Source organism: Ochotona princeps, chromosome 14, assembly GCF_030435755.1.
Source record: "Ochotona princeps isolate mOchPri1 chromosome 14, mOchPri1.hap1, whole genome shotgun sequence".
NCBI classification, from domain to species: domain Eukaryota; kingdom Metazoa; phylum Chordata; class Mammalia; order Lagomorpha; family Ochotonidae; genus Ochotona; species Ochotona princeps.
In genome coordinates, this window is record NC_080845.1 from 3,537,437 (window position 1) to 3,565,220 (window position 27,784).

General features: G+C 58.7%; 1 protein-coding gene across 1 annotated transcript in view; it reads right to left on the minus strand.

Annotated features, from left to right (window-relative positions):
* Positions 1-4,476: 4,476 nt before the first annotated feature.
* GPR107 (G protein-coupled receptor 107) overlaps positions 4,477-27,784 on the minus strand; it is a 54,520-nt gene continuing 31,212 nt past the window's right edge. The window contains exons 11-20 of the mRNA XM_058672141.1: positions 25,482-25,555; positions 25,051-25,168; positions 22,710-22,840; positions 20,691-20,741; positions 19,953-19,994; positions 15,586-15,593; positions 10,440-10,489; positions 9,562-9,645; positions 8,818-8,939; positions 4,477-4,825 (exon numbers count right to left, since the gene is read on the minus strand). Coding sequence (XP_058528124.1) covers positions 4,729-4,825; positions 8,818-8,939; positions 9,562-9,645; positions 10,440-10,489; positions 15,586-15,593; positions 19,953-19,994; positions 20,691-20,741; positions 22,710-22,840; positions 25,051-25,168; positions 25,482-25,555 — 777 coding nt within the window. The 3' untranslated portion in view covers positions 4,477-4,728. The remainder of the gene's footprint in view (positions 4,826-8,817; positions 8,940-9,561; positions 9,646-10,439; positions 10,490-15,585; positions 15,594-19,952; positions 19,995-20,690; positions 20,742-22,709; positions 22,841-25,050; positions 25,169-25,481; positions 25,556-27,784) is intronic.

Here is a 27,784-nt window from a genome sequence, read left to right on the forward strand (position 1 = left end):
AGAAAGAGAGACAGAAAGATAAAGAGAGAGACAGATCTTCCATCCACTGATTCACTTTCCAAATGGGCACAACTGCCAGAGCTGATCCGAAGCCAGGAGCCTGGAGCTTCTTCCAGGTCTCCCATGTGGGGGCAGGGAGGCCCTAGGACCTGAACCATCCTCCACTGCTTTTCCAGGCCATTAGCAAGAAGTTGGATCAAGAGTGAAGCAGCCGCCACTCAAACCAGCATCCATATGGGATGCCAAGACTGCAGGTGAAGGCTTAAACCTGGCACCAGCCCTGGCTCTGAGGGGCTGTGGCCAAGCCTGCCCCAGGCCCCAGCTTCTGAAGTCCTGAGACAGGTTCAGTGTGCAGTGTGAAAGCAGCCAGATGTTGCAGAGGGTAGACTGGAAGGCACCACTTGCCCAGTCAGTACAGGGCAGCAAAGCCACGGAGCTGGAGCAGTGCTGGGTCACTGCTGGAAGGCACAGTGTGGCAGGGAATGGGCACGAGGGACCCCGGGGGGCTGCTGAAATGTCCCACATCTTGACTGCAGCAGAGGCCTCGGACCTGTGTGTGCACCTGTCAGAGTTCAGTTCTACCGTATCAGACAGAGCTCCACTTAAAGCACTCTGAGTGAAACAGGGGTTTGGGGTGGACAACTCGGATGTGGGGAAGTGGGCAGGGCTAGCCAACAGCCCGCATCTGAAGGAGGCGCAGGGAAGTCCAGCTGGGCCCAGTGAGGATGCGGCTCCATATCTGTCTCACAGAAGTAGCGCCACCTGGCTGTGAAGGTATGACCTGCTCCCAGCATGGATACCTGTAACCCACACCCGCCGCTTGGGCACTGGCGTTGCACTAGCCACTGCCACCACTCTAAGATCCCAGGAACTTCGCTGCTACTTGTCATGATTGTCAGTGAGAGCAGGTGGGAGGCACTTAACGAATTTAATGAAGAAAAACTCACAGAGGAAAAAGTCGGGAGGGGGAGGAAAGCCCTCCCTCGCACTGCGAACGCACACTTCCTTCCGCCACGGAATCTTTATTTGTACACATGTGCAACACAGCCAGATTAACCCCTCTCCCCACACGCCAACCCCCTCTCCCTACTCCCAGAAACACCCGGCAGTCACTGAAGACCCCTTTGCTTTCCCCCTCCCCCGCAACCCAGACAGCAAGTGAGGAAACTTCTGGATTAAAGGCACCCGATGGATGGCTCTTAGGGTCAGGTGACCAGGCCCGCTCAGGTTGCTGAGGAAGTCAAGAAACAGCCATGGGTGGACGGAATTTCTGGGTCCTGCAATCCTAACAGCACCTTTGGGGCTAAGGAGCTGACCGCTGGCCCCACTGGCAGGTGTGGCTGCCCACCTCAGAAGCTCCCAGCCTGCCTTGCCAGGAGCCGACCACCTCAGGGGTCAGTGGGCTGTTCCGCTCCCCTCAGACCTTCATCCCAGAACTACTCCTTCCTGGGCTGGCCATGCTGCAGGCTTCCTGGGGCCATCTGACTGGGGCTCACACGTACCATCCCTTCAGGGGGCTTCCTGCACACGGTGACATCACCGGGAGACCTGGCCCAGCCATGCAGGCAGATGACGCAGGCCCTGTGCAGCTTCGGGGGCGTGTCTCAGGCAGATTTCCCACCAGCGCCCCCTGGTGGGAATGCACGTGGACAACCCTGGGATACTGCACATGGACCCTTCTTGATGACCCAAGAGACGCCGCATCTAACTTACGCACTGACTCACTAAACTGTAAAGGAAAAAACGAAGCAGCTGCCAGGGCCATCCAGCAGGATGCAGTATTTGAGGTCAGGGCAGAGGCCAAGGGCAGGGGGCAGCAGGAGCATGGGGGCACAACAGGCTGGAAGAGCGGGCCAGGTGCTGGGAGCTGGCCCAGCAACCCTCAATTGCAATCCAGGAACCTTCCTTGCAGGAGACATGGCGCAATTGGAAGTGGTGTCTCCAGCACCGTTCCGTGGCCCATCAGGGCCACCTCTGACCACAAGGCACACCTCAGCAGGTCCCCTGGGGACACCTCTCCACGCAGCACACCACACACTCCTGGCCTGTATTCCCACGGCTCCTGGCAGAGGGATGGGGCAGGGCAGGAGGCGGTGGGAGCAGGGAAAGGTGAGGGCCCGTCCCTGGTGCTGGGAGGCTGCACTGCCTTGGCTGGCTGGATACATTCCAGGGACAAACCTGGACATTTATAAAGTGGTCTCTTGAAAGGAAACTGGCGTGGCCAGAGCCTTTTATGCTGGAGCAAGCCCTCCTCCTGGGAGGCAGAGCTGCAGACCCAGCCATCATCCAGCATGCTGCCAGCTCCTCCTGCAGGCACACAGGCATGCCGGAACCATGGAACAGGTCGACCCGCTCCCTGCCACCATCAGAGCTGGGATTGGTGGTCAGTGATTGCTCTTGTTGCCCAAGAAGTAATTTTCTAGCAAAACGCATGCAATTTACTAAATCTGCAGCTGGCAGCACTTCCGGGCCACATGGATCTCTCAAAGCAAGACGGGTATTCTGTGTGGGCAGGGCGGTGAAGGGGAGCACAAGGCAAAGCTATAAATACCACCGGCGGCGCTGCGCCCTGCAGCCCAGCTCTTTGGCCCGATCCCTGAAACACTGTCAGCTTAAGCGTCCAAATACTGGGTTACCATGAGCCCTGTGGGCTCCAGACAGCAGGAGGGCAGGGGAGGGAGCGACCAGTTTTGGACCCCAATTACCCTAACTAAACAGTGGAGCTGACGGCTGCTGGGGTCCAGCCCTCTGAGAGGGAAGGGGCGGAGAGCTGAGAGCGTTGCCTCAAAGCTGGAACCACGATGGGTTCTGCTGCCCCTGGTTGAGGTTTTGGTACCCGCCAACCACTTGGCTGGCTCTGACCCTCGCGTCTGGGCAGGCAGGCTCTGTGCCAGGAAGCTGTAGCAGGCCACCCCATCTCCTCTGGCACTCCTGTTCCAGAAGGGTTGTGACTGGACAGCTGTGTACCTCCAGTCACACTGAGGATGAGCCAGGGGCACACTCGGCCACGAGGGGTGCCAGGTTCCTGACTGTCGTGGCTGCAGGGCTCACCAGTGCTCATCCACCCTCTCCCGCTCTCACTCAACCCCAGCCTGAGAAACGCCGACCCTAATCGGAATCCTTCCTGGCAGGGAGGGTTCACCACACCTCCTGCTCTTGCCAAGGAGCCTGGCACAGAGATGGCATCTGCTGCCGCCCACGGTCCTCTGGGGGAGTGCCCAGGGGGCAGAGGCGCTCCGTTAGACCTGCTCCTGCAACTCCGGCCTCACGTTACTGCACTGGGACACAAAGCGCCACCTGCCACAAAGTGATCACCTGGGGTACAGTCGCCATCTCCCAGGATGGGGAGATGCCCGGCCCCTTCCCTCCAATACCCCGAGGGGCCAGAGGTCAGAGGCTAGGGGCAGTGGTGGCCCAGTCAGAGGGTGGAGGATACATGGGGTACAGTGGGGGGCCTTACTTCCTCAGGTCATTTGGAGTGACACCAAAACAGGGAGGGGCAAAGAAACATCCTCAGGTTCCCAAACCCGGGACGCAGCAGTTGCAACAGACCCGAGCTGGAAGTCAGACACAGGACAGTGGTGGGCACCCCAGCAAGCCAGAAGCCCCCAGTCCTAAGCATGAATTGCTTCTGGTGCCATGCTCTGGTCACATGGGAGTCCCTTGGTTGCAACCCTGCGGGCAGCTCCTTGTCTACTCCCCCCAAGAGTAGCGAGAACTGCAGTCTGCCAGTACCGGGTACCTTCTCTCCTTCCTGTCCCTAAGGCTGGGGCCCGGGGGGCCCAGCTCCATTCAACTTCTCCACATAGAAACCTGGGCTTGCCCAAAGGAGAAGCGTTTGAGCGGCCATTTGCTGTGTAAATGTTGACTTCAACACAACCTTTCCTGCCTTCGACTGCCCCTTGGGGAAATTCCTTCCTTTTCCCCCTCAAATTCTGACCACAAGGAGGAACAGAGGCCCCAGGACAGGGAAGGAGGAGTGCTGCCCAGGAAGCCGGGCCATGGGCTGGGGGAGGTATGGTTTGCCAAAGCAGACCACACCTCCCCCACAAGACCCGCTCCCCACAGCAGAGATGTGTGCCAGGATGGCGACCCTAACAGTCATGCCTGAGACCACTGGCTCGGGGCCAGCTGATCCTGACCACCAGTAGGGTGCAGAATGAAGGTCGGGGGTTACAGGGCCAGGAGCAGGGGGCGGGGGCGACCCGCAGGCCTCAGGCCCTGCTTCTCTCTGCTCACCAGTTTCATTTGTTTGTGTCAGCCAAGGAAGCAATGGCACTGTGCCCGTCCCTTCCTGGCATCCTCAGTGGGCATCTGACCAGGTCTTTGAGGCTGTCAACCCTGCGCCCAGACACGACAGGCACACCTCTCCTGCCCCTGCCCAGCTGCCACATTGAGCTGGCCTGTGGCACCCTTAGGGTCACAGCTGTGTGCACCTGCGTGCTCCAGTAGGAAAAAAAAAAAGGAATTTAAAAAGAATCTTCTTCCCTTTATCCTCCTCCTGTCTCCCTCCCTCCCCACAAGCCGTTCCCACCTGAGGAGAAGAATGCTAGCTGCCTGCCACCAGCCGCAGACCCAGCTCCAAAGCGACAGGCCGGAGTGGGCCGCGTGGCCTCTGGCTCCAGCCACGAGCCCGCGTGGTTGTGGTCGCTGGCGGGAGGCGCCCTGGATCGCCAGCAGGCCCATCGACACGTGAACAGTCTGTGTGGGGTGCCAGGCTCGGGGGCGTCACGCCGTGCCCGCCCAGCCGCCTGGGGGCTCCAGGGAGCCGTTGGTTGTCTTCTTGACCTTCTTCACGCTCTCCGTCACCCCCGACGCTGTCACGCTGAGGAACAAAACACGACAATCAGAGTACTGCCACGACCACACACACACGGGACACGCATGCTCCAGGCAGCAGACCAATGCCCTGGCAGCTACGCAGCATCGGCCAGCTCCTCGACCTCTCTGGACTGGGTGTAAACACGATTCTCCAGCCCTACTGCAGCCTCGTCCACCTGTTGGGCCGCCCACCCCCACCCCGGGGGCCTCCCATGCATCCTGCCAGGCACTGGCGCTTACAGCAGCCAGTCGCAGCGGGCCACTCGGGAGTTGTGGAACCCAAGCAGGGCTCAAGAGAGCTCCTCTGGCTACTTTGCGCCGGGTTGGGCTGCTCCCGCCAGCCCAGGTCCCGGTGTCAGAGATGTGGCCTTGGCCTCCAGGGTGTCAGCTCCCAGAGCAGGGCCCTTGTGTGCACTGCAGCCAGGCCAGGGGACTGACTGTTGGACACAGCGGCGGCTTGGCCCAGGGGAGGAGGCTGCGTAGCCTCAAGGAGGCTCCAGATGCAGGAAGAAATCGGGGAGCACTGCACGAGTGGCAGGAGGAACCATGCCCCTGGGGCCACCACCTCCCGCCAACAGGGGCCAGCAGGGACAGTCATCACGTCCACATCTCCCCAGACCCAGCCTTCCTGGACACACGGGGACACGGGGCCCAGCCGGACAGTGCCAGGGCTAAGACCGTTTGGGCAAGACGACCTCCCCTCCTTCCTGCTGCGTTCATGCCCAGAGGTGCCCCTTCCAAGATCCCACCATGGCCAAGCTACAGTGCCCGCAGGATGCCAGGAGACTCTTCTCCATTTCCTTCCCTAAGAAGGCCCTCACAGCAGCACGCACTGTCCTCCAAGAGCCCACGGCACAGAGGGGAACCAGCCTCTGCCCGGGGGCTGTGAGGGCTGTGGTGGGCAGAGGCTCCGTGTCTGAAAGGGAAAGGACAGAGGCGTGCAGGAGAAAGAGCCAAAGCCTTCTGGCACACAGGGGCGGTGCAGCTCCAGCCAGGAAGGGGTGGGCAGGGGCGGGCAGGGCAGGGGCGGGCTGGGCTGTGGTAGCACTGGGCTCTCGGATGCAGTGCTTGGTGCCGGCTCCCGACGGCATGCCCCAGCAGTCAGAGTGACTGGGGGAGCAGTCGGGGATTCCACACTAGGGTCGATGACCACAGCAGTGACTCTGGGGGTCCAGAAGCAGGCGTAGGAAGATTGGAGGAAACTGTATCATGATGGGAGTGGGGAGCACTGAGATGAAGACAGGGAGGCCGGCCTGGGAGGAGGAAAGTGCTCCAGCCATAGCCTCACTCTGCTCCCGGCGATGGGACAGGCAGGCATGCTGGGAAGGAGCAGCGGGCCTGCCTGAAACAGGAGAGGCAGTTTCAGGTCTGACAGCAGTGGCCAGATGCCCAGGAGCTGAGGGGGCTGGCAGCAGGAGCGGTCAGTGGAGAGGCGGCAGGCCCTACCTGGGCTTGGGTGAGAGAGAAGGGCGGGCAGGGCTGAGGGAACCCATGAGGATGCTCGAGGCAGTAGGCGGGGGGGAGGCTGCCTGGGTCTCGGGCGCCTGCTGAAAGCCCTGCTGGCCTTGCCCAGCGGTACTGGGCTGCTCTGTGCAGCTCGGATACAGGAGCCAGAAGAAAGGGGGGGATCGAGGCGGGATGCACTGCCTGCCGTCTCCCAGACAGGGATACACAGAGGTGTCCTAGTTTGGCAGAAGGGCTGCTACCTAGCTAGCATTCTCAGGGTGCCAGGCAGCACGGCAGGTCGCTCTGCCAAGCTCGGCATGGGCAGTACAGTGGTAACCTAGCGTCCAGTGACAGGCCTGACTGCCCAGGCAGGTGCAGAGGAGGCCAGGCTCCCAGGCACATCCCCAGAATGCTAGGTCTATGTTCACACTCCTGTTTCTGAGACCTCTGTGGGGCATGCTACTCTACACCAGCCCAGTCAGGCAGCACAGGCACAGCTGGCGCAGGCGGTGGGGCACAGGCTGGCTCCAAAGGCTGCCCCTGAGCCCAGCCACTCACAGCAGAAGCTACATCAGCTCAAGGACACTGGTCTCCAGAGCCAGCCAGGCTCCCCACGGGAGAGCTCAGGGGCTGAGGATGGAAGGGAAGATGCGGCAGGCAGGAAGTGGGGGCTCTGCCGTGGAGAAGGGACCCCTTCCTCCATGCCTGCTGTAGATTTGCTGACTTCTCTGAATGGCAGAGTGTGCGAGTCAGAGATTGAGACAAGACCTCTCGGCTGTAAGGTCACTCTCCAAGCAGCCTAGCAGCCAGAGCTGGGTCGGCTGAAGCCAGGAGCTGGGAAGTCTACCCAGGTCTCCCACATGGGCGGAAGGGGACAAGTACTACAGCCACCGCTGCCTCCCGGGGTCTGTGTGGGCAAGGAGCCAGAGTCCAGAGCAAAACTAGGAACTGCATCTAAACCACCAGGCTACACGCACCTCTGAATTCTGCTTCCCCCAAACTTTATGAAGCACCATCCAACCCTTTCCATGAAGAAGGGTCAGTTGGCGAACAACTAAAAAATGGAGGCAGAGACTCTGTGCGTCCTGGGCTGGGGCTGTTACCGGAGGTGGGGGCACGGACCACCATGCAGGCACACCTCCCACAGCAGCGGGGCTGCCAGCCCTGGACAGGTGCTGCGTAGTCTCTGAGATGCCATCAGACCCACCTATCGGTGGTGGGTGCAGCCTCCAACTTGGGCCTGGCTACTTGGTCACCAACTAGCAACCCACAGAACATATTCCACAGCAGCCTTCTCAGCTAAAAAGAAACATCCCAGGCTCATTTCCCTGGCTATGTAGACACTCCTCAGCCTCGCTGTGACACAGAACTGGTGCTCCCTATCCAGGCCCAGGCCCAGCCCCCCGAAGCCTGCTGAACAAGGAGACCGCTGCAGATGTTGTGCGCTCAGACCAAATCCTGGAAATGCACATGGCATGACCCAGGCACCCTCCCCTTGCCACAGAATGTAGCCTAGGCAAGCCGGGCACACCCTGGCTTCCAGCCCGCCCTGGCCTGTGTTTCCAGTCTTCCCCAGGTTGCACACACATACTGCTGTGGCGACTGTGACCACCAGTGAAACAGCAAGACGAAATTCAGCCCATCTTGCTATGAGACAGGAAATGCGCCCACCTCTAAGCTGCCATGGTTGGGGTGGAGGCAGGGGTGCAGCGGGCAGGACCATGATGCAAGCCTCGGCTTCTGGCTCCGTGCCCCAAACAAAAGCCGTGGATTGCCTACGGACCAAGTGCCAGGCCCTGGGTGGGGACCAGATGAACAGACCGCAACTCCAGCCACTACCGTCACTGCTGCCCGCCAGGCTGGCCTGGGTTTCAGACTTCTCACCCAACAGGATTCACTTGGATTCCGCTGCCTCCAGATGTGGCGCAGCGGGTGACCCTGCAGTGGCCCCTCCGCCCTCTACGAAGAGCCAAAGGACCTGCCGTTAGTTCTGCCCCAATGACAGAGCTGAGCACAGAGGGCCATCCCCACGTGGCCTACAGCCTGTGAGTGCTGGACTGCCACGCCCAGGGCCGCCAGCCTCAAAGGCAGCACGCTGGAACACACAGCCCGCTGGCTTCCCATTCGTCACAGATACTGGGCAGAAATGCTGCATCGCTATCTTCTTATAGAAAATGACATCGCTCCCCCAGGAAACTGGAGCCCGAGGGCACCGACCTGGTGGCACAGGGGTGCTCAGCCATGGCCTTCTAGAACCGCCCTGTGGCCGGAAGCAGCCTGTCTGACGTGGGGCGCGGGGCAACACCCTCGGGGAGGCTCAGCACAGCACAGCGGCCAGGGGGCTGCCCTCTTGGCAGTTCTGAGCAGGCCCCGGGGTGCTCATGAGCACGGCCGTTGCGTCCTCCCTGATGAGACGGAGCCACGACTGGCAGTTGCAAGCCTGAGGCTAAACATAGGGCTGCCCTCTGCAGTGACAAACGCTCACGGCAGCCGGTCCCCGGCACATGGGAGGGGACGGGGCGGAGGCTGCAGAGAAGACAGGACACTCACACTGATTCCATTTCCAGGTCGTCGTCTTCCTGCGACAGCTGCAGGTACGGGTTGTCGGATGCGGGGCGGAATTTGTACCCCGTGAGAATGAAGAACACCAACGTGGCCGTCTCGTCCAGGAGCTGCACGTGGAGAACCAGCCCCAGAAAGGGATTAGCAACATCGGCTCAGGCGGATGTGGCCTCTCCACGACCCACCACTTGCTTCCGGCGAGGGCGGATGCCAGGCCACGGCCAGCACGCTCCCCGGCTTCACTGGGGCTCCAGCCTGCAGTACCCAGTGAGCTTCTGCCTTTGCCTACAGAAGGACTCCCTGAACCCCCACAATGCTCACAGCACCCATGGGTGCTGCTAGGCCAAGACTCCAGAGCAGCCGTGAGCTGACCTGGCATGTCAACTTGCCCTGCACATTGTCCAAATATTTTCTGACCAAAATAATGCTAATGAGTAAAGAAGGGAAGTGTGGACCGTGAATGACCCTCAGCGTGTCACCGACAGGAAAGGCCCTCAGCGTGGGCTGTTTGAACCTCACAGGGCAAGCCTGCCTCGTGGAAACCACGGCTTCCAGACTGCCCGAGTGGCCCAGCAGCTTTCTGGGACACACAAACCATCTTCACAGGAGACGGGAAGAGATGGAAGGTCCCAGGGGTCACTCCCAAGGACATCCATGACTGTCGGAAGTCACCCCAAAACTCCAACTTGATCCCGGCGTTGGGGCGCGGGGCTGGGGTCCGCGGTGGCGCACCTGGTAGAGCCACTTCCACTGGAAGGGCACAGCCAGCTTCAGGAGAAAGGCGATGATCCTGGTAAAGTATATGTAACACACGATCTACGGGACAGAGACAGGGACACCAGTCAGGGCGGCCCTTTCTCGCGACAACGTGCTTTTACCGGTGAACACACAACAACCAAAACCCAAAACTGCCTGAAGAAAACCTTTTATCCCTTACACAGGATTAGTTACTGAACCCAGCAGGGAGAGACGGCCCCGCCCCTCCCCCAGCCAGCTCCCCTGCAGGGGCTCAGCCCTGCTCCGGGTGACCCAGACACTGGGGGGAGGGCCAGGAGCGCAGACAGGCTCCCAAGGCTGCAGTCCCTGATACAGTAACAGTAAGCTAAAGCCACACGGTGAGGGCGATGACCTCCGTGTACTCCAGCAGCAGGTCCTGGCAGCGCAGGCGAAGTGCGCCCAATGCTCCACCAAGCCAGGGGCAAGCTTGAGGTGCCGGCCTCGAGCAGCGCCAGGTCATAGGGGATGCGCCACACTGTGGAGCATGTGTGTTGGGGGCCGCGGCGGGCTGCAGGAGGGCATGAGGCGGACAGTGCACCCTGGGAGCACTGTCGGAGTCACTCTGGGGTGGGTCCACAAAGGGCTAAGTGAGACCACAAAGGGCTCACACCACATTTCCATCCACGCTATGTTTTTTATTTAACTTCACGCACATCTTATTCTCCAAATATTTAAAAGTCAAAGTCTTAAATGAAGTAGTTCGGATTATCTACTCCCCACTTTAAGAGATACCAATCAGTTCAACCCAAAGCGCTCCGGGCCACACACGTGGGTGCCCCCAAGTCCGAAAGCTCGTGGGCTCCCTGCCAGAGCCGGGGCTGCGTAAGACTCACCAAGACATAGTAGTGTCGGAAAAGCTTCAGCTTGGCTAGGTTAATGGCAGCTGGGGAGAAGAGAGAAAACCCAACATTAACATCTGTCCTCATCTGCACAGGCAGGTGCCACCCTGAGGCCCCATCCACTCAGGACAGGAAATGAGGTGCGGGGGGCGGGACCACAGGAATGGCTGGCCTCCACAGCAGCGTGCTACAGCTGGTGCACCCAGAGGGTTTGCCTGGTGTCCCTCTATGCTGGGCAGCAGCTTTAACCCGTGGTCGTAGACCTAGGCTTTTCTTCCCTGGAGACCAAGACTGAACACTACCGTGGGGGTGGGGTGCTGCAGCTGCATCCCGCATCCCACAGCTGCCAACAGCTAGGCGTCTCCTCCAGCTGCCTGCCGTATGAACGTGATCAGCTTCAGACTGCAAATTTCACTTGTGTTTCCTTCAAGCGCTTTGTTATTAATAAACCCTTTCAATAAAACCTCCCTGGCTCCAGCCACCCTTCCAGAACATTCAAGGTCAGCCAGGCCAGGGCAACGACCTGATGCCGCCTACAGCTATGAAATATGGCCAGTCGCAAAGGCTAGCCTGGCGCCCTCCCTGGTCAGCAAGCCTCTCATTCACCACAAACCTTCCTGCGGGAGGCAAATTAATTTTACCTAACAGCAGTCAATTAGTAATTCACTTTCATAATGGACTGTGGGTGGCGAGGCCAGAGTTCCTGCCTCCTGTCCCCGTTGGCTCATGATTAGTGGGGGAACAACCAGGCTTCGGAAAGCCCCAGTACCCCGAAGTACCTTCAAGGGGATCAGGCACGAGGAACTGCTGAAGGCCCTCCCCGAGAACCTGGGCACACTGATGGAGGGGCTCCCAAGTGGGCTGGGGAAAAGAACTCCGGGTCCGGAGCTCAGGACCCTTATACACAGGCACAGCCATTGCAGAAAGTGAGGGTGACGAGCTGAGACCCTGGGAAGTCTTACAACTTGTTCAATCTCTCCGATTTTCCCCACTTTTTTTTTATTCTAAAGATTTATTTTTATTGGAAAGTCAGATTTACCAAGAGAAGAAGAGACCAAGACCTTCTACCCTCTGGTTCACTCCCCAGCGGCCGGAGCTGAGCCGATCCGAAGTCAGGAATCAGGAGCTTCTTCCAGGTCTCCCACGCGCGTGCAGGATCCCAAAGCCTTAGGCCATCCTTGACTGCTTTCCCAGGCCACAAACCACTTTGTGAGAGCTTCAGCCACTAGGCTACAATGCCAGGTTCTTCACCCATTTTCAATTCAATCAAGTGAGTTAGGCTCTGGGATAGAAGCAGCAGCCCTGGGGCAGACCTGGCCCCTGGCATCTTGTTGGGGGAGTTGCGCAGGAGGCTGAGCTCCACACTCATGGGGAAGACGCCCACACAAAGCCACAGAGGGGAGCACAGCTACACCGTGGAACAGTCACAGGAAGTGGAGGCCGGCCCTGTGGCACGGTGGGTAAAGACAGTGCCTGCATTTCACGTGGACCACTTGCAATCCCGGCTGCTCTATTTCCATCCAGCTCACTGCTAATGCACCGGGGAGAGCAGTGGAGGACAGCCCAAGTGCCTGGGTCCCCGCACACACGGGAGACCCCGATGAAGCCCCTGGCTCCTGCCTGGCCCTGCTCTGGCGTTTGTGGTCATTTGGAGAGTTAATCAGCAGGTGGAGGATCTCTGTCTCTTCTCTCTGGATTTCAAATAAAAATGTAAAGGAGATGCGAAGTGAAACATAACTGGTCAGAGGCCCCGCGGACGGAGAGCCTGGCCCCGGGGTGTGCGCCTGCGGCCATCCGAGGACACAACAGCCGAGGGCCCCGGGTGTGCGCCTGCGGCCATCCGAGGACACAGCGGCCGAGGACCCCGGGTGTGCGCCTGCGGCCATCAAAGGACACAGCGGCCGAGGGCCCCGGGTGTGCGCCTGCGGCCATCCGAGGACACAGCGGTCGAGGGCCCCGGGGTGTGCGCCTGCGGCCACCCGAGGACACAGCGGCCGAGGGAATGACTGCCACTACTGCCCTCAGGTTAGCTCACACAGACACATGAGCCTTTTTGTGGGGGACAAAGGACAACAGCCCCAGAGATGAACCACGCCCTGCCAGCAGAAGCCGTGCTCTGCTCATTGGGCCCACAGGCCAGAGGGAGGGGTGAGCGTGGCTGCGGTGGCCACACCGGGACCAAATCCGACCCACAGCACGAGGTGGGGCTGAGAGGGTGGGTTTCTCAGAGGGTCTGACTGGAGCCAAGAGGGAGAATGTTTGGGAAAAGCAACGCCAAGGTCAGAGGTCAGACAGCTCTATGCACCAGGGGGACAAAGGCCTCACACAGTTGGACAGCACAGCAGCCACGGAGTGGGGCGTGGCCATGCACACTGGCCCTGAGGGGCTCGGAGCAGGCCCTGACCACCGCCATGGTCAACCGTATGTTCAGACAGTCTGTAGAGAAGAGATAGGGGAAGGGGATACGACTCTGTAAGGCAGTTGGTGGGCAGCAGTGAAGGTGTGGATGGGGCCGTGAGCGGCACACTGACCCCGCCTCAGGGACCAGCTTAGGGAGAGCGAATGACTCAGGCAAAGTGTGATGGGTGATCTCTCCCCTGCCCGTCCCAATGGGAAGGAAGTGTGGGCGGCAGGGAGCACGCAGAGTGACAGGGTTATGATGGTGCCCCTCCATGAGCCTGCGCATCCCACACCCAGGCACAGCCCAATCCTCCCAGGACATGTCCCAGGGCAGCAGACGGGGCTGGGGACAGGTGTCGTGGTTTCTAAAAAAGGCAGTCGCAGTAAGTGGAGGGTCACACCTGAGACACCCGACTCCGAGAGCAAGCCATCCTGGAGAGAGATGGGAGGGCGGGCGCCACCCCGTGGCCGTTGGGAGAAGGGCATCCGGCAGCACTGGGGCTGCAGTCTGGGGTCCCACGCCCCCTTCTGCTTTTCTTCCAGAGTTCCCTGCAGTTGAGAGGCAGACCGCTGCTGCTCCTCGGCCCCCGGGGGAGCAGGGCTCCCACAAGAGGGAGAACTCACCAAGGCCAGGCCAGCTATTTCTGACCCCACCATGGGCAGCAGCAAATATGGTCAAAGAATGAGCCCAGGGAGAGGAAAGGGCCCCGGATGGTAGCCAGGAGCCCTGAAGGCCAGGCACTGTGCGATCGTAACTCAGTGTGCCTGCCCTGGCCTCGCTGCCCTCTGCAGGCCCCAGGCGCCTTGGCCAGACGTCCCTTCCAGCAACGGTTACCTGGAGCACTGCATGTACGGACGGACGCCAGGCCGCCCCTGCTCCCCTGCAGTCAGGCCTGGCTGTGCACTGGGCAGGCAGGCACTGAGGGAGGGGGAGGGGACACGGGCTGCCCTGGCATGCATTCTGTGTTCTCCTGCCCACTCAGCAACAGAAACCTCCGCCAGCGCTGGACAACCATTTCTTAAAAAACACTTTAAAAAAAATTCATTTTCAGACCTGGTACCAGAATCCCACATGGACAGTTTCAAGCTGTGGTTGCTCCACTGCCCATCCAGCTCCCTGCTCCCTGCTTGTGGCCTGGGAATGCAGTGGAAGACGGCCCGAAGCCCTGGAACCCTGCATCCACATGGGAGACCAGGAAGAAGCTCCTGGCTCCTGGCTTCAGATCAGATCAGCTTTGGCTGTTGCAGCCACTTGGGGAGTGAAGTGGAAGATCTCTGTTTTTCCTTTTCTCCATAAATCTGATCTTCTCTCCCAATACAAATAAACAAATCTGGGGCCCGGCGCAGTGGCCTAGCGGCTAAAGTTCTTGCCTTGCACACGTCAGGATCCCATATGGGCGCTGGTTGTAATCCCAGTGGCCTCACTTCCCATCCAGCTCCCTGCCTGGGAAAGCAGTCGAGGACAGCTCATAGCATTGGGACCCTGCACGCGCGTGGGAGACCTGGAAGAAACTCCTGGCTTTGGATTGGCTCAGCTCCAGCCATTGCAGTCACTTGGGGAATGAATCATTGGACAGAAGATCTTCCTCTCCGTATATCTGACTTTGTAATAAAAACAAATTTTTGGGCCCGGCAGTGTGGCCTAGTGGCTGAAGTCCTCACCCTGATCGTGCCATGATCCCATATGGGTGCCGGTTCTAGTCCCAGCAGCTCCACATCCCATCCAGCTCCCTGCTTGTGGCCTGGGAAAGCAGTCAAGGACAGCCCAAAGCCTTGGGACCCTGCACCTGCGTGGGAGACCTGGAGGAAGTTTCTGGCTCCTGGCTTCAGATCGGCTCAGCACTGGCCGTTGTGCTCACTTGAGGAGTGAATCATCAGACAGAAGATCTTCCTCTCTGTCTCTCCTCCTCTCTGTATATCTGACTTTCCAATAAAAATAAATTAATCTTTACCAAAAAAATTCTTAATAAATAAATAAATCTTAAAAAAAATTTCACGTTTGATTTATCTGAAAGACAGAGAGGTACAGAGCGATCTTCCACCTGCTGGTCAATCCCCAGATGGCTGCAACAGCAGCCAGGTGACGTGGGTGGCAGGGGTCAAGCCCTTGCGCAGCACCGCAGCTTCCCAGGGTGCCTGTTAGCAAGAAGCTGAATGAGGACAACAGCTGGAGCTCCAACCAGGCTCGCCAAGACAGGGTGCAGAGGGCTGAAGCAGGGACTCAATGGCACACAGGATGTCCATCCAGAAAGGACACAACAGGTAGCCAGGCAGGTGGGAAGGGCCGCTGCAGACTCTCAGCCACCTTCTAGACACCACTCTGCCCCTCCAGGACCCAGAGCAAGGAAGCAGGCCGGACTGACCAAGACACACCATCCCGCCCTCACCAACTGCCTTCCCTCACTCACGGTCTTGGAACGTGGACACAGACAACAGCGCCGGCCATCAGCCTTGGGCCAGCATGGGTGGGCCTCGCTCATATTACCATATTACCATGTGATGGCTCGTCACAGATCAGGTGCTCAGCGAAGGGGAGCCAAGCACCACAGTAATGCTACATGGAGGGCACCAGAGAAAGGCAGCTCGTGGCTGTACCACCTGGCACTGAGGGCACGCTCCAAAGCTGCAAGAGTTAACATCACATGACTTACGAGGCACATGTCAGCCTCCAAGTAGCTGACAGTTGTCCCAAGCAATCCCGCCCTGCAAGCAGGGACAAGCTTGGGAAGGCGGCACCCACCTACCCTTCTCCCAGGCTGTGCCACAGAGGGAATCTTCAGTCACTCGGAAAACCAAGTGGGTGAGGGGGACGGCAGAGCTCGGAGGGTGTGAGAGCCACCACCACACACTCTGACCCCACTGCTTGCAGCCACTGAGGCCCCAGACGCTGGCTCACCCAGTCCATGGCACCCACGCGGCACACCTGGGCAGCACTGGGAGCGCTAGAACAGCCTGCGCACTGACCTCCTCCCAATACACACTCAGCACTGAACGAACAGTCACACCTCAGATGCCAAGCCTCAAAGCAAGTAGTGCTAATTGCCTGCCAGGATGGACCGCAGACGCTGGCCCAGTACCCTGGCTCTGCAAGGCAGCCACGGCACAGCGTCCACGGCTTCCACTCTCCCTTCCCACCGAAGCCACGCTGCAAGTTCAGGGTGGTGAGGGCCAGCCGTCAGCCTCTCCTGCCTGTCAGCCACCGTGCGCAGGTGCAAAGCCAAGCGCGTCAAGCCACACAGCACCTTTCTTCCCGTCTCTTACCCCCAGCAGTTCATGGCACCCTGTGACACTGGGCATTGAGCCAGGGGAGGACAAAGGGCAGACTGCCCCGCTGCTGGTGACACGGGCTGGTGAACAGACTGACCGTCCTCAGCAAGGAAGCCTGGGTCTCCCCTCTGAGGGGCCCTGCTCTCCGCCACAGCCCACATTCCAAGGGCAGCAAGTGCATGCGCGGAGCCCAAAGGGCAGGACCGAGCCGGGCAGGCTGAGAGGCACGCCTGCCAAGAGGCGGTGGTCCCGGTACTTTGAAGGCCAAGAAGGCACAGGCAATCTCAGCCTAGGCACACAAGAGGCCTCTCTGCTTTCAGCCATGGCGGACAGTAACTCAGGGAGCCACAGCCAACTGCCCGCCTTGTGTGCGGCCCAAGCTGTGACTGGGCAGGCAGTGTCACAGCAATCTGGGGTAATCTTCTGGGGGAGAGTGACAAAGACATACTAGGTGATTAAGGAAAATTAAAAATCACTGTATTAAATAGGCCTAATAAAGTAACAGGCTTCAGAAAGTCTGTGGGAAATAAGAGGGAGGGGTGAGTCTTGGGGCACAGTGGAAGCCGTTCCGAGGGACTTCTCCGAGTGTGCAGGCACGCTCCCTCTTTTTTTTTTTTTTTTTTTTTACAGTTGCTTTGGGTCACGCTCTGAAAGCGTTCCAGAACCACAGACTCACTGAAAATGCGCCCAAAGCCACAGGGAGACGTGTACAAAACCGCACCCGCTGGGCTCCTTGCACCGCGGCCTCTCGGTCCCTCACGGACACGCGGCAGCTGCGGGGCTGGCTGTGCTCACAGGAAGCACTCCGAGCTCAGCCTGGGTCCTTCCAGGGCTTAACTAAAGTCCCACCAGCTCATGCCACAGGTCCAAGGAGCGTGTGAGGGGCTTCCAACACAGTGCCCAACAAGGGAGGCCCTGCCCATCGCTGCACTGCCCACAGGAAAGCTAGGACAGGCCCCTCCACAGGCATGGGTTGACCGGCACCCTCCACACTAGCTTAGGAAACAGTGTTCCCACAGGCAGTGTAGATGGCAGCTTCCTGCAGCACTGAGGCAGACCACTGGGAGCGTCCCCACACCAGGGCGGACCGGCCGGGCACTCGGAGCGGGCTGCGTCCCCACGCCAGGGCGGACCGGCCGGGCACTGGGAGCGGGCTGCGTCCCCACGCCAGGGCGGACCAGCCGGGCACTGGGAGCGAGCTGTGTTCCCACGCCAGGGCAGACCAGCCGGGCACTGGGAGCAGGCTGTGTCCTCACTCCAGGGCAGCAGGTGGCACCCCATGCAGCTGCAGGCTCCTGGCCACCTTCTCTAGCCTCCTTCTTCACTGATGCTTCCAAGACAGGGGCTCCAAGCGAAACCCTCTATTATTTTTTTAAAGATTTATTTTATTAATTTGAAACACAGAGCTACAGAGAAAGAGGTATTAAAAAACAGTCTAGGTTCCAACATAGTAGCCTAGCAGCTAAAGTTCTTGCCTTGCACACACCAGGATCCCATACGGGTGCCAGTTCTAATTCCGGCAGCCCTGCTTCCCGTCCAGCTCCCCACTAGTGGCCTGGGAAATCAGTCGAGGATGGCCCAAAGTCTTGGGACCCTGCACCCGTGTAGGAGACCCAGAACAGGATACTGGCTCCTGGCTTCAGATCAGTGCAGCTCCAACCATTGTGACCACTTGGGGAGTAAACCAGCAAACGGAAGAGCTTTCTGTCTCTCCTCTCTGTAAATCTGACTTTCCAATAAAAATAAAATATTTAAAAGCATCCCTTTAATAAAACACAGCTGGATTAAAAACACACAGAGCTGGATTTTCATATTTGCTTCTGTGTCCAGCCGCTTTTGGGGGAACACCCTGGTTGCAGTGTACGGAAGGTTGGACCCTTTCGCTCTGGGGCCGCCTTCCCAATAAACAACCAGATCTGGAATGGAAAGCGTCAACACTTGTACTGGTGGCTCTAGGCTTTCCTAAATTCTAACTGTCACTTGAAAGCGTAACTTTCACTACTGGCAAAACAACTGCTGGGTCTTTCTCTTGGTTGTTCCACGTTTACTTCATTCATTTCCCCCGAAAGCTCCTGCAAATCCCAAGCCTGAGTCACCACGCTGGTCACTTCATCAAGGAAAATGGCATCTGTGTTGTGACAGCCTGAAGAGCCATGACGGTGTCAGCTGTCAGGACCGGCCATCCTTGTCTACGCGAGTCTCACGGCGAGCACAAAAACAAGTGTCCCATTAGAGACACGCGTGCGGCCCGGAATATCGGGCATTTACTCCGACCTGAAACACTTGGCCACCGGCACAGGCTCAGTAAACTCCACCTGCTTCCTCCAGCTCCTTGCCCCAGGCAGCAGGGAGCTCTCCGTTTGAACACTTGCCCATCGTCATTTTAAGGACAGGATATCAGACTAACTGACCTCCAAGAAATGTTACAAGGCCGGTCAGAGGCCCCATCAGACATAGAGATGTTCAGATTTACAGAGACACAGTAACATTAGGAACAGTGCTACCGTTCCCCTAGGGCTCCTAGCAGGTGGTCTGCAGGTGCACCCTTGTCCTTATCCTCAGATTAGCACTCAGCTACAAAGTTTCCCCCGACAGACCAGACCAACACACAGGTCTTCTATAACCCTGAGAGGAAAGCGCCCAACCTTGAGAAGACAAGAAAGAGTTCCTCTCAGCTCCCCCTTGTCACACTGAGCCATGCTGACTTAGTTGACTGGTCAGTGGGAGCTGAAAAGCCCCTGAGTGAGGCCTGTCGGGGCCACTCCCCTCTTCCACGAGTGGTGGTGTGGGACAGTCCTCTGGCAAGTCAGCCTTGGACTCACTTTGGGGAAGAACTGGTCAGCTGGCAACAGCGTAGGCCTTGTGGTGCGGTGGGTCAGGCCACTGTGTAGGACAGCCACATGCCACACTGGTCTCAGTCCCGGCCTCCCCACTCCCAATTCAGCTTCACTGAGGAAGGCAACGGAAGATGGCCCAAGCGCCTGGGCCCCTGCCACTCACATGGCAGACCAGGATGGAGCTGTGGCTCCTGGCTTCAGCCTGGCCCAGGCCTGGCCCCTGTGGCTATCTGGGGGAGCTAGTAGGTAGAAGATCTCTCTCTCTCTCTTTCTGCCTTTTAAATAAATAAATCAAAACCAAAAATGGTGTTTGGTGAAAAAAACAAAGCAGTGCATTCTGCAACCCATATAACCACACAAGTACCTGTGCTCAGAGCCAAGCTGCTGCACTTCAGCCTGCATACTGCTCATTCTGTCTCATGGAACAGGACACAGTCAGGATGTGAGGCTTACGCTACAGTGTCAGCATCTCATATGGACATCAGTTCATGTCCCAGCAGCCCCACTTCCCATTCAGCTCCCCACTAGTGGCCTGGGAAAGCAGTCTAGGACAGCCCAAAGCCTTGGGACCCTGTCAAGGTCAAGCAGTCAGTGGCACAGGATGCGGTCTCTGGTCCACAGGATGCTTTCAGAAGCACCACTGCCTGTGGCCTTCATGTCCCCAGCTGCTCCACAACAGACTGGGCCTCAGGAGGGCCCAGCACACGGACCCCAGGACCCCCGGCCGGTGGTGTGCCCACCATGCCACTTCACTGGCAGTCACCCCCAAGAGCACGCCACAGGCTGTGGGACACAGCAGCCTCTCTCTGGGACAGTCACAGGTATTGTTCACAGCCAAGAGTGCCAACGTGTATTTGCAGGTTAGCTCACAAGCATCCCACAGCTTGAATCAACTCAACGGAAGAATGCATGAGCAGGACACCACTGTGACACCTGTGACACCTGCTGGTGAGAAACCGGGGCTTTCTTAACGTCCTGCCCGGGACACCCTGGCTTCAGGGGCGCTCCTGCATCCTCATCTGCCCTCTGTTGAACAGGGCCCATGCTGCCATCTGGTGGACAAGCTGAGAAACTGCCTGGATGCAGCAGGCCAGGACAAAAGCACTCCTGTTCCTCGAGCTCCTGTCAGAGCAGAAGCTGGCGAACAGTGACCCCACCTCCAGCCCCATCTGCTGTGCACACACCCAGGGCTGAGCACAAAACTATGTTCCTCCAGCTCAGCTCGGCTCGTCGTCAAGCACCCAAGACCTGCAGAGGGAAACGGGGAAGGCGCCAGGGCAGGCAGAGGGTCAGGATGAGGAGGGAGAGGGAGGCGGGCGACACAACCCAATGACCCTAGGCGCCTCGGGTGGCTTGGAAGGCGCCTTCGGCCCCCGGGTCTCTCTCCAGGTGATGCCGACGTGTCTACTGGGCAAGCGCGGGAGCGGCAGGAAGCAGCGCTCTATGCCATACCTCCTGCTCTCCCAGGCCAGTGTCACCTGGCCCCGCCAGACCATTCTTTTTCTGACTTGGTCTCATGAAGGTGACAAACGCCATCACAAGCAGACACGCAGTGGCTCATCTGGCTTGTCAGCGTGCACCCCCTGCCCGTCAGGCTCCTCCCGGTGTGTCGCTGTCCCGGTGGGCCTCCCACTGCTGCCATGCTGTGGGCCCAGCTTCCTCCCTAGCCAGCCAGCCCGCTGCTCCCAGCCTGCGGGGCCACCCTCAGCCGTCAGCAGGGAAAGCCCCAGTGCACTCGAGCCACTTGCCTTTGCCATCTGTGGCTGATGCTTCCTGCAAGTGTCGGATGGACCTGCGAACAGGAGAACAGAAGTCAGCTGGCGAAGGGGCGGCCTTCTCCAGTCACAGACTGGGAGGGTGACAGTGACTTCACTGTCTCCTCCAAAAGTGCCCTTGGGTGACCACGGCCTCCCAAGCATGGTGTGTGGTGGTGGTGCCCTCTACTGGCAGCTCTGTGGTAGTACACCATCCTGCCTTTCCCCATCCATCTCTGGTCCCAAAGCCACCCCTGCAAGAGCAGAGCCTCAGGGAGCTCCGCAGGACGGGAGCCCACAGGCCATGGGCTGAAGTGCAGGACTGGCAGTCACACATCCATCACACGGAGTACAGATTTAGAATGGTGTGAAAACGCTGGCCTGCGGGGACTCTTTTTGGCTGTGATGTGCCAGTAACAAATTACCTTGCTCCGGCGAGGGCAGCACATGTGGACAAGATTAGACAGCCCCGATCAGAGCCCAAGGCACAGCTCAATCTGTTCCCTGAACAGGCCTGGCCCCTGGCCCCTGGCCCCACATTCTCACCAGCCACCCAAGATGGGGGTGCTCTGCTGCAGGGGGTGCTCTGCCCTTGGCCCCACCGGACTGGCACCACAACCCTGCTGGCAGAACCAAGCCTCCAGACTACGGCTGCAATTTCTGAAGTGACTTCTTACTGTTCTTTCATCACCTTCAGACATCTGCCTTGGAGGATGCTGCCACCTAGCGTCTGCTCATGGTGTTTCCACAAGCAGGCACCAGGCATAGGATCTGTCCCCCCCAAACCCCCCGCCCCGGTGCACACAGCTGACCCCCGTCCCGAGCTGGAGCCAGGGCCCCAGGCCCCCAGGTGCACACAGCTGACCCCCGTCCCAAGCTGGAGCCAGGGCCCCAGGCCCCCGGGTGCACACAGCTGACCCCCGTCCCAAGCTGGAGCCAGGGCCCCAGGCCCGCAGGTGCACACAGCTGACCCCCGTCCCAAGCTGGAGCCAGGGCCCCAGGCTCCCCGGGTGCAAACAGCTGACCCCCGTCCCAAGCTGGAGCTAGCTGTCCTGCATCTCTGGAGGAGATGCCTGGCCCTTGGCCCCTTCGTGGCTGGGCAGCTGTGTGGGCAGCAGGGTCCTTTCCGCTCTCCCTCTACTACGTCACCCTGAGACACTCCCACACGACAGGTGGGTGTGTGGCTGCAGCTGGCTTACGCTCCGTGGGCGTCACATTCTGAACACTTGGAGTCACCCAAGAGCCTGACCGGCCCAGGGCCCCAGGGTGCTAAAGCTTCCCTCCCTGCCCAGGGCCCTGCAGGAAGAAGGCCCTCACTTCCCAGTGCCCTGGAATGCAGTTCCACCTGCGGCTTCAGCCGGAAGTTCAAAGCATTGAGAAAGCGGTGGAACCAGCTCACTCCAACAAGTAAGGGCTTTGCGGCTGCAGCCTCCTTCCTCCGCCTGGTTCCTGCTGAACCAGACCCGCCAGCCTTCGGCACGTGTGCAACGAACAGGTTTGTTCCCGCTAACCCTTCTCTACACATCACACGAGCCTGGCCTGGACCCAAGGCCCGCCACGAACAGGAACAGAGCAGAGCACGCTCAGGTGGCTGGGACGTCTGTGGGCGGGCAGCTACCGCCAGTTCGGGCCAAGGCGCCACATCACCTCCCATCTGACCTGGCACATAAGGGCAGCGGGGGCATTTCTCAACCCCCTTTCTCCGAGGGTCAGGTTGTTCTCATGTCCCAGGTTCTCAGTGTGGTTTGCGCTCCTTCTCAGTGCTGTGTAATGTCAGCCCATTGAGCCAGACTCCTACCCAGCAAAGACAACGACACAGGGTCCTGTCCCTGCACAGCTGCTGGAGTCGCCTGGGAATCTGGAGCTGCGCTACGTGATCTGGACCCGGAAGGGAGGAGCCAACTAGGCCACTGATTTGGCAGCCAAGCAACACGGTGCACATGGCCTGGCGGTGGGGGGCGGGGCCAGGAAGGGGGTGAGGATGGGGCAGGGGCGACCTCACGTACCATACCACAGGAAAGAGGATGGCCCCACAGCACAGCAGGTCAACCAGGAACAACGAGTCCTTCCACAAGCCGTACTCGGTAGTGCCGGCCTCGGTGGACTCTATGATGATGTAAGCCACGTTGGCCAGCACCTATGGGAGACACGGGTCATGGTTAAACAGAAGCAGTGTCGCGGTGTGGGCACCTCTGGGCCAGCAGGACCCAGCCCTGGCCCACAGTTTCGTTCAGAGCTTTACCACTCTGCCACTAAGCAGCTGCTCCTTGGTGGCACGCGTGGGTAGCCTGCAGCTGCTGGGACCAGCACGGGAAGGGAGCATGGGGAGCTCTGGGTTTCCCAGGTGGACAGACACCTGGCTCAGCCTACTGTCCCATGGATCCTGTGAGACGGCTGGTTCCCCAAATGCCCGAGGAGCGCCACCCTCAGCCCAGGGCAGGGGTCAGGGGCCAGTCAAGTGTGTAAGAGGCCGCGACCCCAGGCACGACTCATCTAGGACAACATAGGACACCCGGCCAGCTACCCAGTCAAGCCATTCTTAAAACCCTGACCCAAAGTCCTGAGAATAAGCAGTACTGGCTTCTGCCACCAAGTCACTAAGTTTTGGGGCAATGTGTTAATACGGCAGGAGACAAGCAAGACACCTCATTTTGTGTGGAGGCACCCGAGGCATTCACGTTTCATTCAGCCACAAGGTCACGCCCTCTGTGGGACTCAGTGGCGGGCCCCTCCCCACTGGGACCTGGGGGTGGGGGCAGTCAGCTGCAGCCACTACCTCTACTTCCAAAGCTGGGATTCTGTCTGGGCGCTAGGCTCTCAGCCTGGTGGGAGCACCTGCAGCTGGCTGAACCAAGCCCACAGCGGAGGAATGCATACTGCTGAAAACCAGCATTGGGCAGAAGCCAAACACCACTTGACACCACCGGACGATGGCCAGGGAGTCACACTCATTGAGGGTGGCCCCTGAGCTCCTTCCTGCCCCCACCCTGCCTCTTCCTGAAGCCTAGCCTGTGGCTCCCAGGCACCCCTGTGACTCCTGCCCTTTCCAGACAGACCCAGGCAGAGGTGCTCAGCTGAGACACCTCCTGCACCACTCTGCCTGTGCCCCGCTCACCCTCGTGCAGTCACTGCTCAGGGCCAGAGCCAGACGGTCAGGGCCTTCCCAGGCACAACCCGCTGTTCCCTTCCTTCAGCATCCTTAGCTTCCCACCAAGGCCCCACCCGATCACGTGTGCTCATCCCCCAGAGGAATGCAGGGGACGAGCAGGCAGACCGTGTGCTCTGGGACCCCACGGGGTTGGCTGGGAGGCAGAGGGTCAAACCTGTGGGATGAGGCACATGACAGGGGTACAGCAAGGAAGGAAGAGGAGCTGGGCCCACCCTTCATCGGCTCTGAGACCCTGACAGGCTGCAGCGCAGCGGGCTGGGGAGGTGGGCCGGGAGGCTCCTCCACAGCACGCACCTGCTGCACCTCTTTGCCGTCACCCTCCTCAGCAGAAAAGCCTCTCATATCACACTAGATCTGAGTGGCCGGTGAGCTGGCTGCACCGTCCACGTGGTGCTAACACAGGCTTCCTCAACTGAAGGAGGTGGCTCTATTGTGAACTGTGCTTTCCGCCAATCATGGGATGAGCGGGCTGACCCAGTGCCCACTCATGGAGCTGCCCCTCTCCCCCCTCACACGGTGACACCAGCTAACGAGAACATTTCTACCAAACGTAAGTGAGAATACTTTGAAAAGTTCATGGAAACAAAACATTCATTTTGGTGCAAAAACAAAAACAAAAAAAAAACTTACACATTTGTCAGGCCTTCCAAAAGTTCATGGAAAATGTGTATTATGAGAAAACTACGCACAGACTGGAACATCATGGGCACTAAAATAAATGTGCTCTTGGAAACAGTTTTTCACAGGTGTCTTCAAGAGCCCGTGAACTCTGGCCAAGCAGGTGCCAGCCACGAGGGCTCGAGCTACTGCCACTCCTTCCCGTCTGCAGCTCCACCTCGAGAATGACAGCCAGTGTGAGGCTGGGGTCCTCACCTGAGGGGCTCGTGGGTCTGCAACAAGGGCCGCAGTCCACGGCCCCAACACAGCAGGGCTGAACAAGGAAGGGCTTGCCCCAGGAGTCATGCTCACTTAGACAAATCTCTTACTAGCATCACTGCCCCTCGGGGTACCCTGCTGAGGCAGAAGGCAGGGGCCCCGACTCTCCAGCGGTTACTCCACTGGATTTCCAGGCACTCACAGGCCAGGTCCAAGTTGGCTGATGGCAAACTCCCTCCAGGGCCACAGCCTCAAGCCGAGGCCCATCAGAAGGCACAGCCCACCTGGGTCTCAGGACAAACCTGCAGCGGGATGACGATCATGAAGATCTTCTTGTCTTTATCCGAGAGGATGTGCTTGATGAACGCCCAGCCGGTGCCAATGAGTGCGATGGTGATGAACAGCAGCGCCCCCTTCAGCCTGTAGGAGGAAACACCACCGTTTCTGATTCCTTCTGCCCACTGGCTTCCACGACCAAATGCCCCAAGTGTGTCCCCTGACAGCGCACAGCCTGTTCTGCAGCCCCTGCCTGATCAGCCCAGACCCTCAGAAAGGTAGCAGCCCACCAGCTGGCCAGGGCCCTCAACTGTCTACAGGGCATACACCCTTACAGGCAGGTCCCACGAGAGGGCGGGACGCATGGAGCGGGGGCGGGTCTGTGCAAGCCACGCCCCTCCCCCTTCTCTTGGCTGTCATGATTAGCACGGGTTCCCGCACATCCCCGTGAACTTACAGGTGAGTGATGTAGTACACGACGGCCCAGCCTTCGATAGGAAAGCCCTGGGACGAGATGTAGTGGTAGTCGATCTGCAATCAGACACCACACGTCAGCAAGGCTGGCCCGTCATACGCCTTAGATGACAAGCAAGCGCCCCGTGGCCCAACAAGCTCAGAACGGTGGGCCCCCCGCCCCCCGACACGTGAATTCTTGGTGAGGCATGGCATGCTTGGCACCGGCTTTCACTATCACTGACACCCAGCCCAGGAGCCAAGTGCGTCACCTCAGCAAAAGGATTCCTGTTTTTAAAAAATACTTCCGGGCCCGGCGCTGTGGCCTAGCAGCTAAAGTCCTCACCTTCAACACACCGGGATCCCATATGGGAGCCGGTTCTAATCCCAGAAGCTCCACTTCCCATCCAGCTCTCTGCTTGTGGCCTGGGAAAGCAGTCGAGGATGGCCCAATGCTTTGGTACCCTGCACCTGTGTGGGAGACCCGGAAGAGGTTCCTGGTTCCCAGCTTTGGATCGGCACAGAACCGGCCGTTGCGGCTCACTTGGGGAGTGAATCATCGGACGGAAGATCTTCCTCTCTGTCTCTCCTCCTCTTTGTATATCTGATTTTATAATAAAATAAATAAATTTTAAAAAAAAAAGATGGTAGGGGGAATGTGGAGGGCCCCCCTGCTGGAACACCTCGCCCACTGTACAGTATGAGTTGGGATGGGGGCAGACCACACCGGGCAGGGCTACAACACCTGTGGGACTCATGGGAGCCAGATCAGGGAAGAGCCAGGTTTGTTGACTGTCCCTACTGATACAAACATAAAGCAGAATGGGTGAGGGTTGGTTGGGCTTTGCCGCAGCATCAGATAGCAGATGCTGGCACCAGTGGCTAATCTGTCAAGTTAAACTACAGAACCATCTGGAAAGTGCATGATCCAGGAGTGGAAGTGGCCTAGGAGGGAAATAGTGGGCTCCTCCCTCTTGGATTACTACTCCCACCAGAGAGCATAAAAACCAGGACTGGGTCAAGAGTGGCTGGACAGAATGGCACGCACCAGCATGTGGGTGGGCTGAACAGTGGAGATGGTTCAGTTGAACTAGGCTTCAATGTCCACTGACATATATGAGAGCTGAATGGGATATAGGACAGATTGGACTAGTCTGCTGTAATTGGCAAGCCCGGGAACCAGGGTAGTGGGTGGGCCTGGTGGGGGTTATTGTGGGTCACTCCGACTAGGCTGCAGCTCCCACTGGTTTGTGTGAGGGCCGAGTGTGTGCCGGGCAGAATCAGACTGGACTGCAACACCCATTGGTTCCAGTGGAAAACAGAGCTGGAAACAGAACCGAGCCAGCAATTGCAACCACCAGCTGATTGGGGCGATGGACTGTACCAGGCCCTGTACTGGCAAGCACACACAAGAATCTGGTCTGGGATCACCTCAGACAAAGGTTCTTTAGGAATCTCCCCAACAGAACTGCCAGCCTCAGAATCCCAACCATGAAAAGAAGTGCAAGTTCCATGGTCTGCCATGGAGTGCAAGTGCCAGAGCCGAGCCTCCTCAGAGGCTCAGACAGAGCAGTGGACAGCACAATTGGGTGCGCATGGAGGATATGGCAGTCCATTGGAACCTGCAGAGGACACCTGGCACAACAGAGGACAGAAGTAATCAATCAACTGCCCCAGCCATATGTTGGCTGGGTAAAACTGGGCAAACGGAGACTCTAAGGTGGACTGTGTCAATCAGTGGATTATGCAGCAACTTCATCGTGCTTGGAACAGCGAGACTGGCAGCAATTCATAACTGCTGAACTATCAAAACCACTTGAGCAAGACTCAGAGCATGCCCCACATCGGGGACCTGGGATGGGTGGGACACCGGGTGGGGCTTCTCCCTTTACCTCCCCATTTACCCCAGACACAGAAAAAAAATGTGGAAATAATAATCTTACCCACTTTCCTGTAGCCCTTGAAACTTTCTGCCATAATTAACCAGGTAAAGATTGTCAAGAATAAAGAAAAAAAAACTTCCAAGACTCAAATGTGAAACTCAGCATCTCAGAACTTGACTTCATTCCCATGCTGCTTACATCCCTAAGCCAGTCGAGACAGCAACATGTATGTCTGTGGCTGGCATCGTGACGCAGTGGGTGGGACTGCAGCCTGTGTCAGCGACATCTCCTATGGGTGGCAGTTGGATTCCCAGCTGCTCTTTCCCATACAGCTCCCTGCCTGTGGACTGGAAAAGCAGCAGAGCATGGCCCAGAGCTTGGGTCCCTGCACCCACGGGGGAGACCTGCAGGGAGCTCTTGGCTT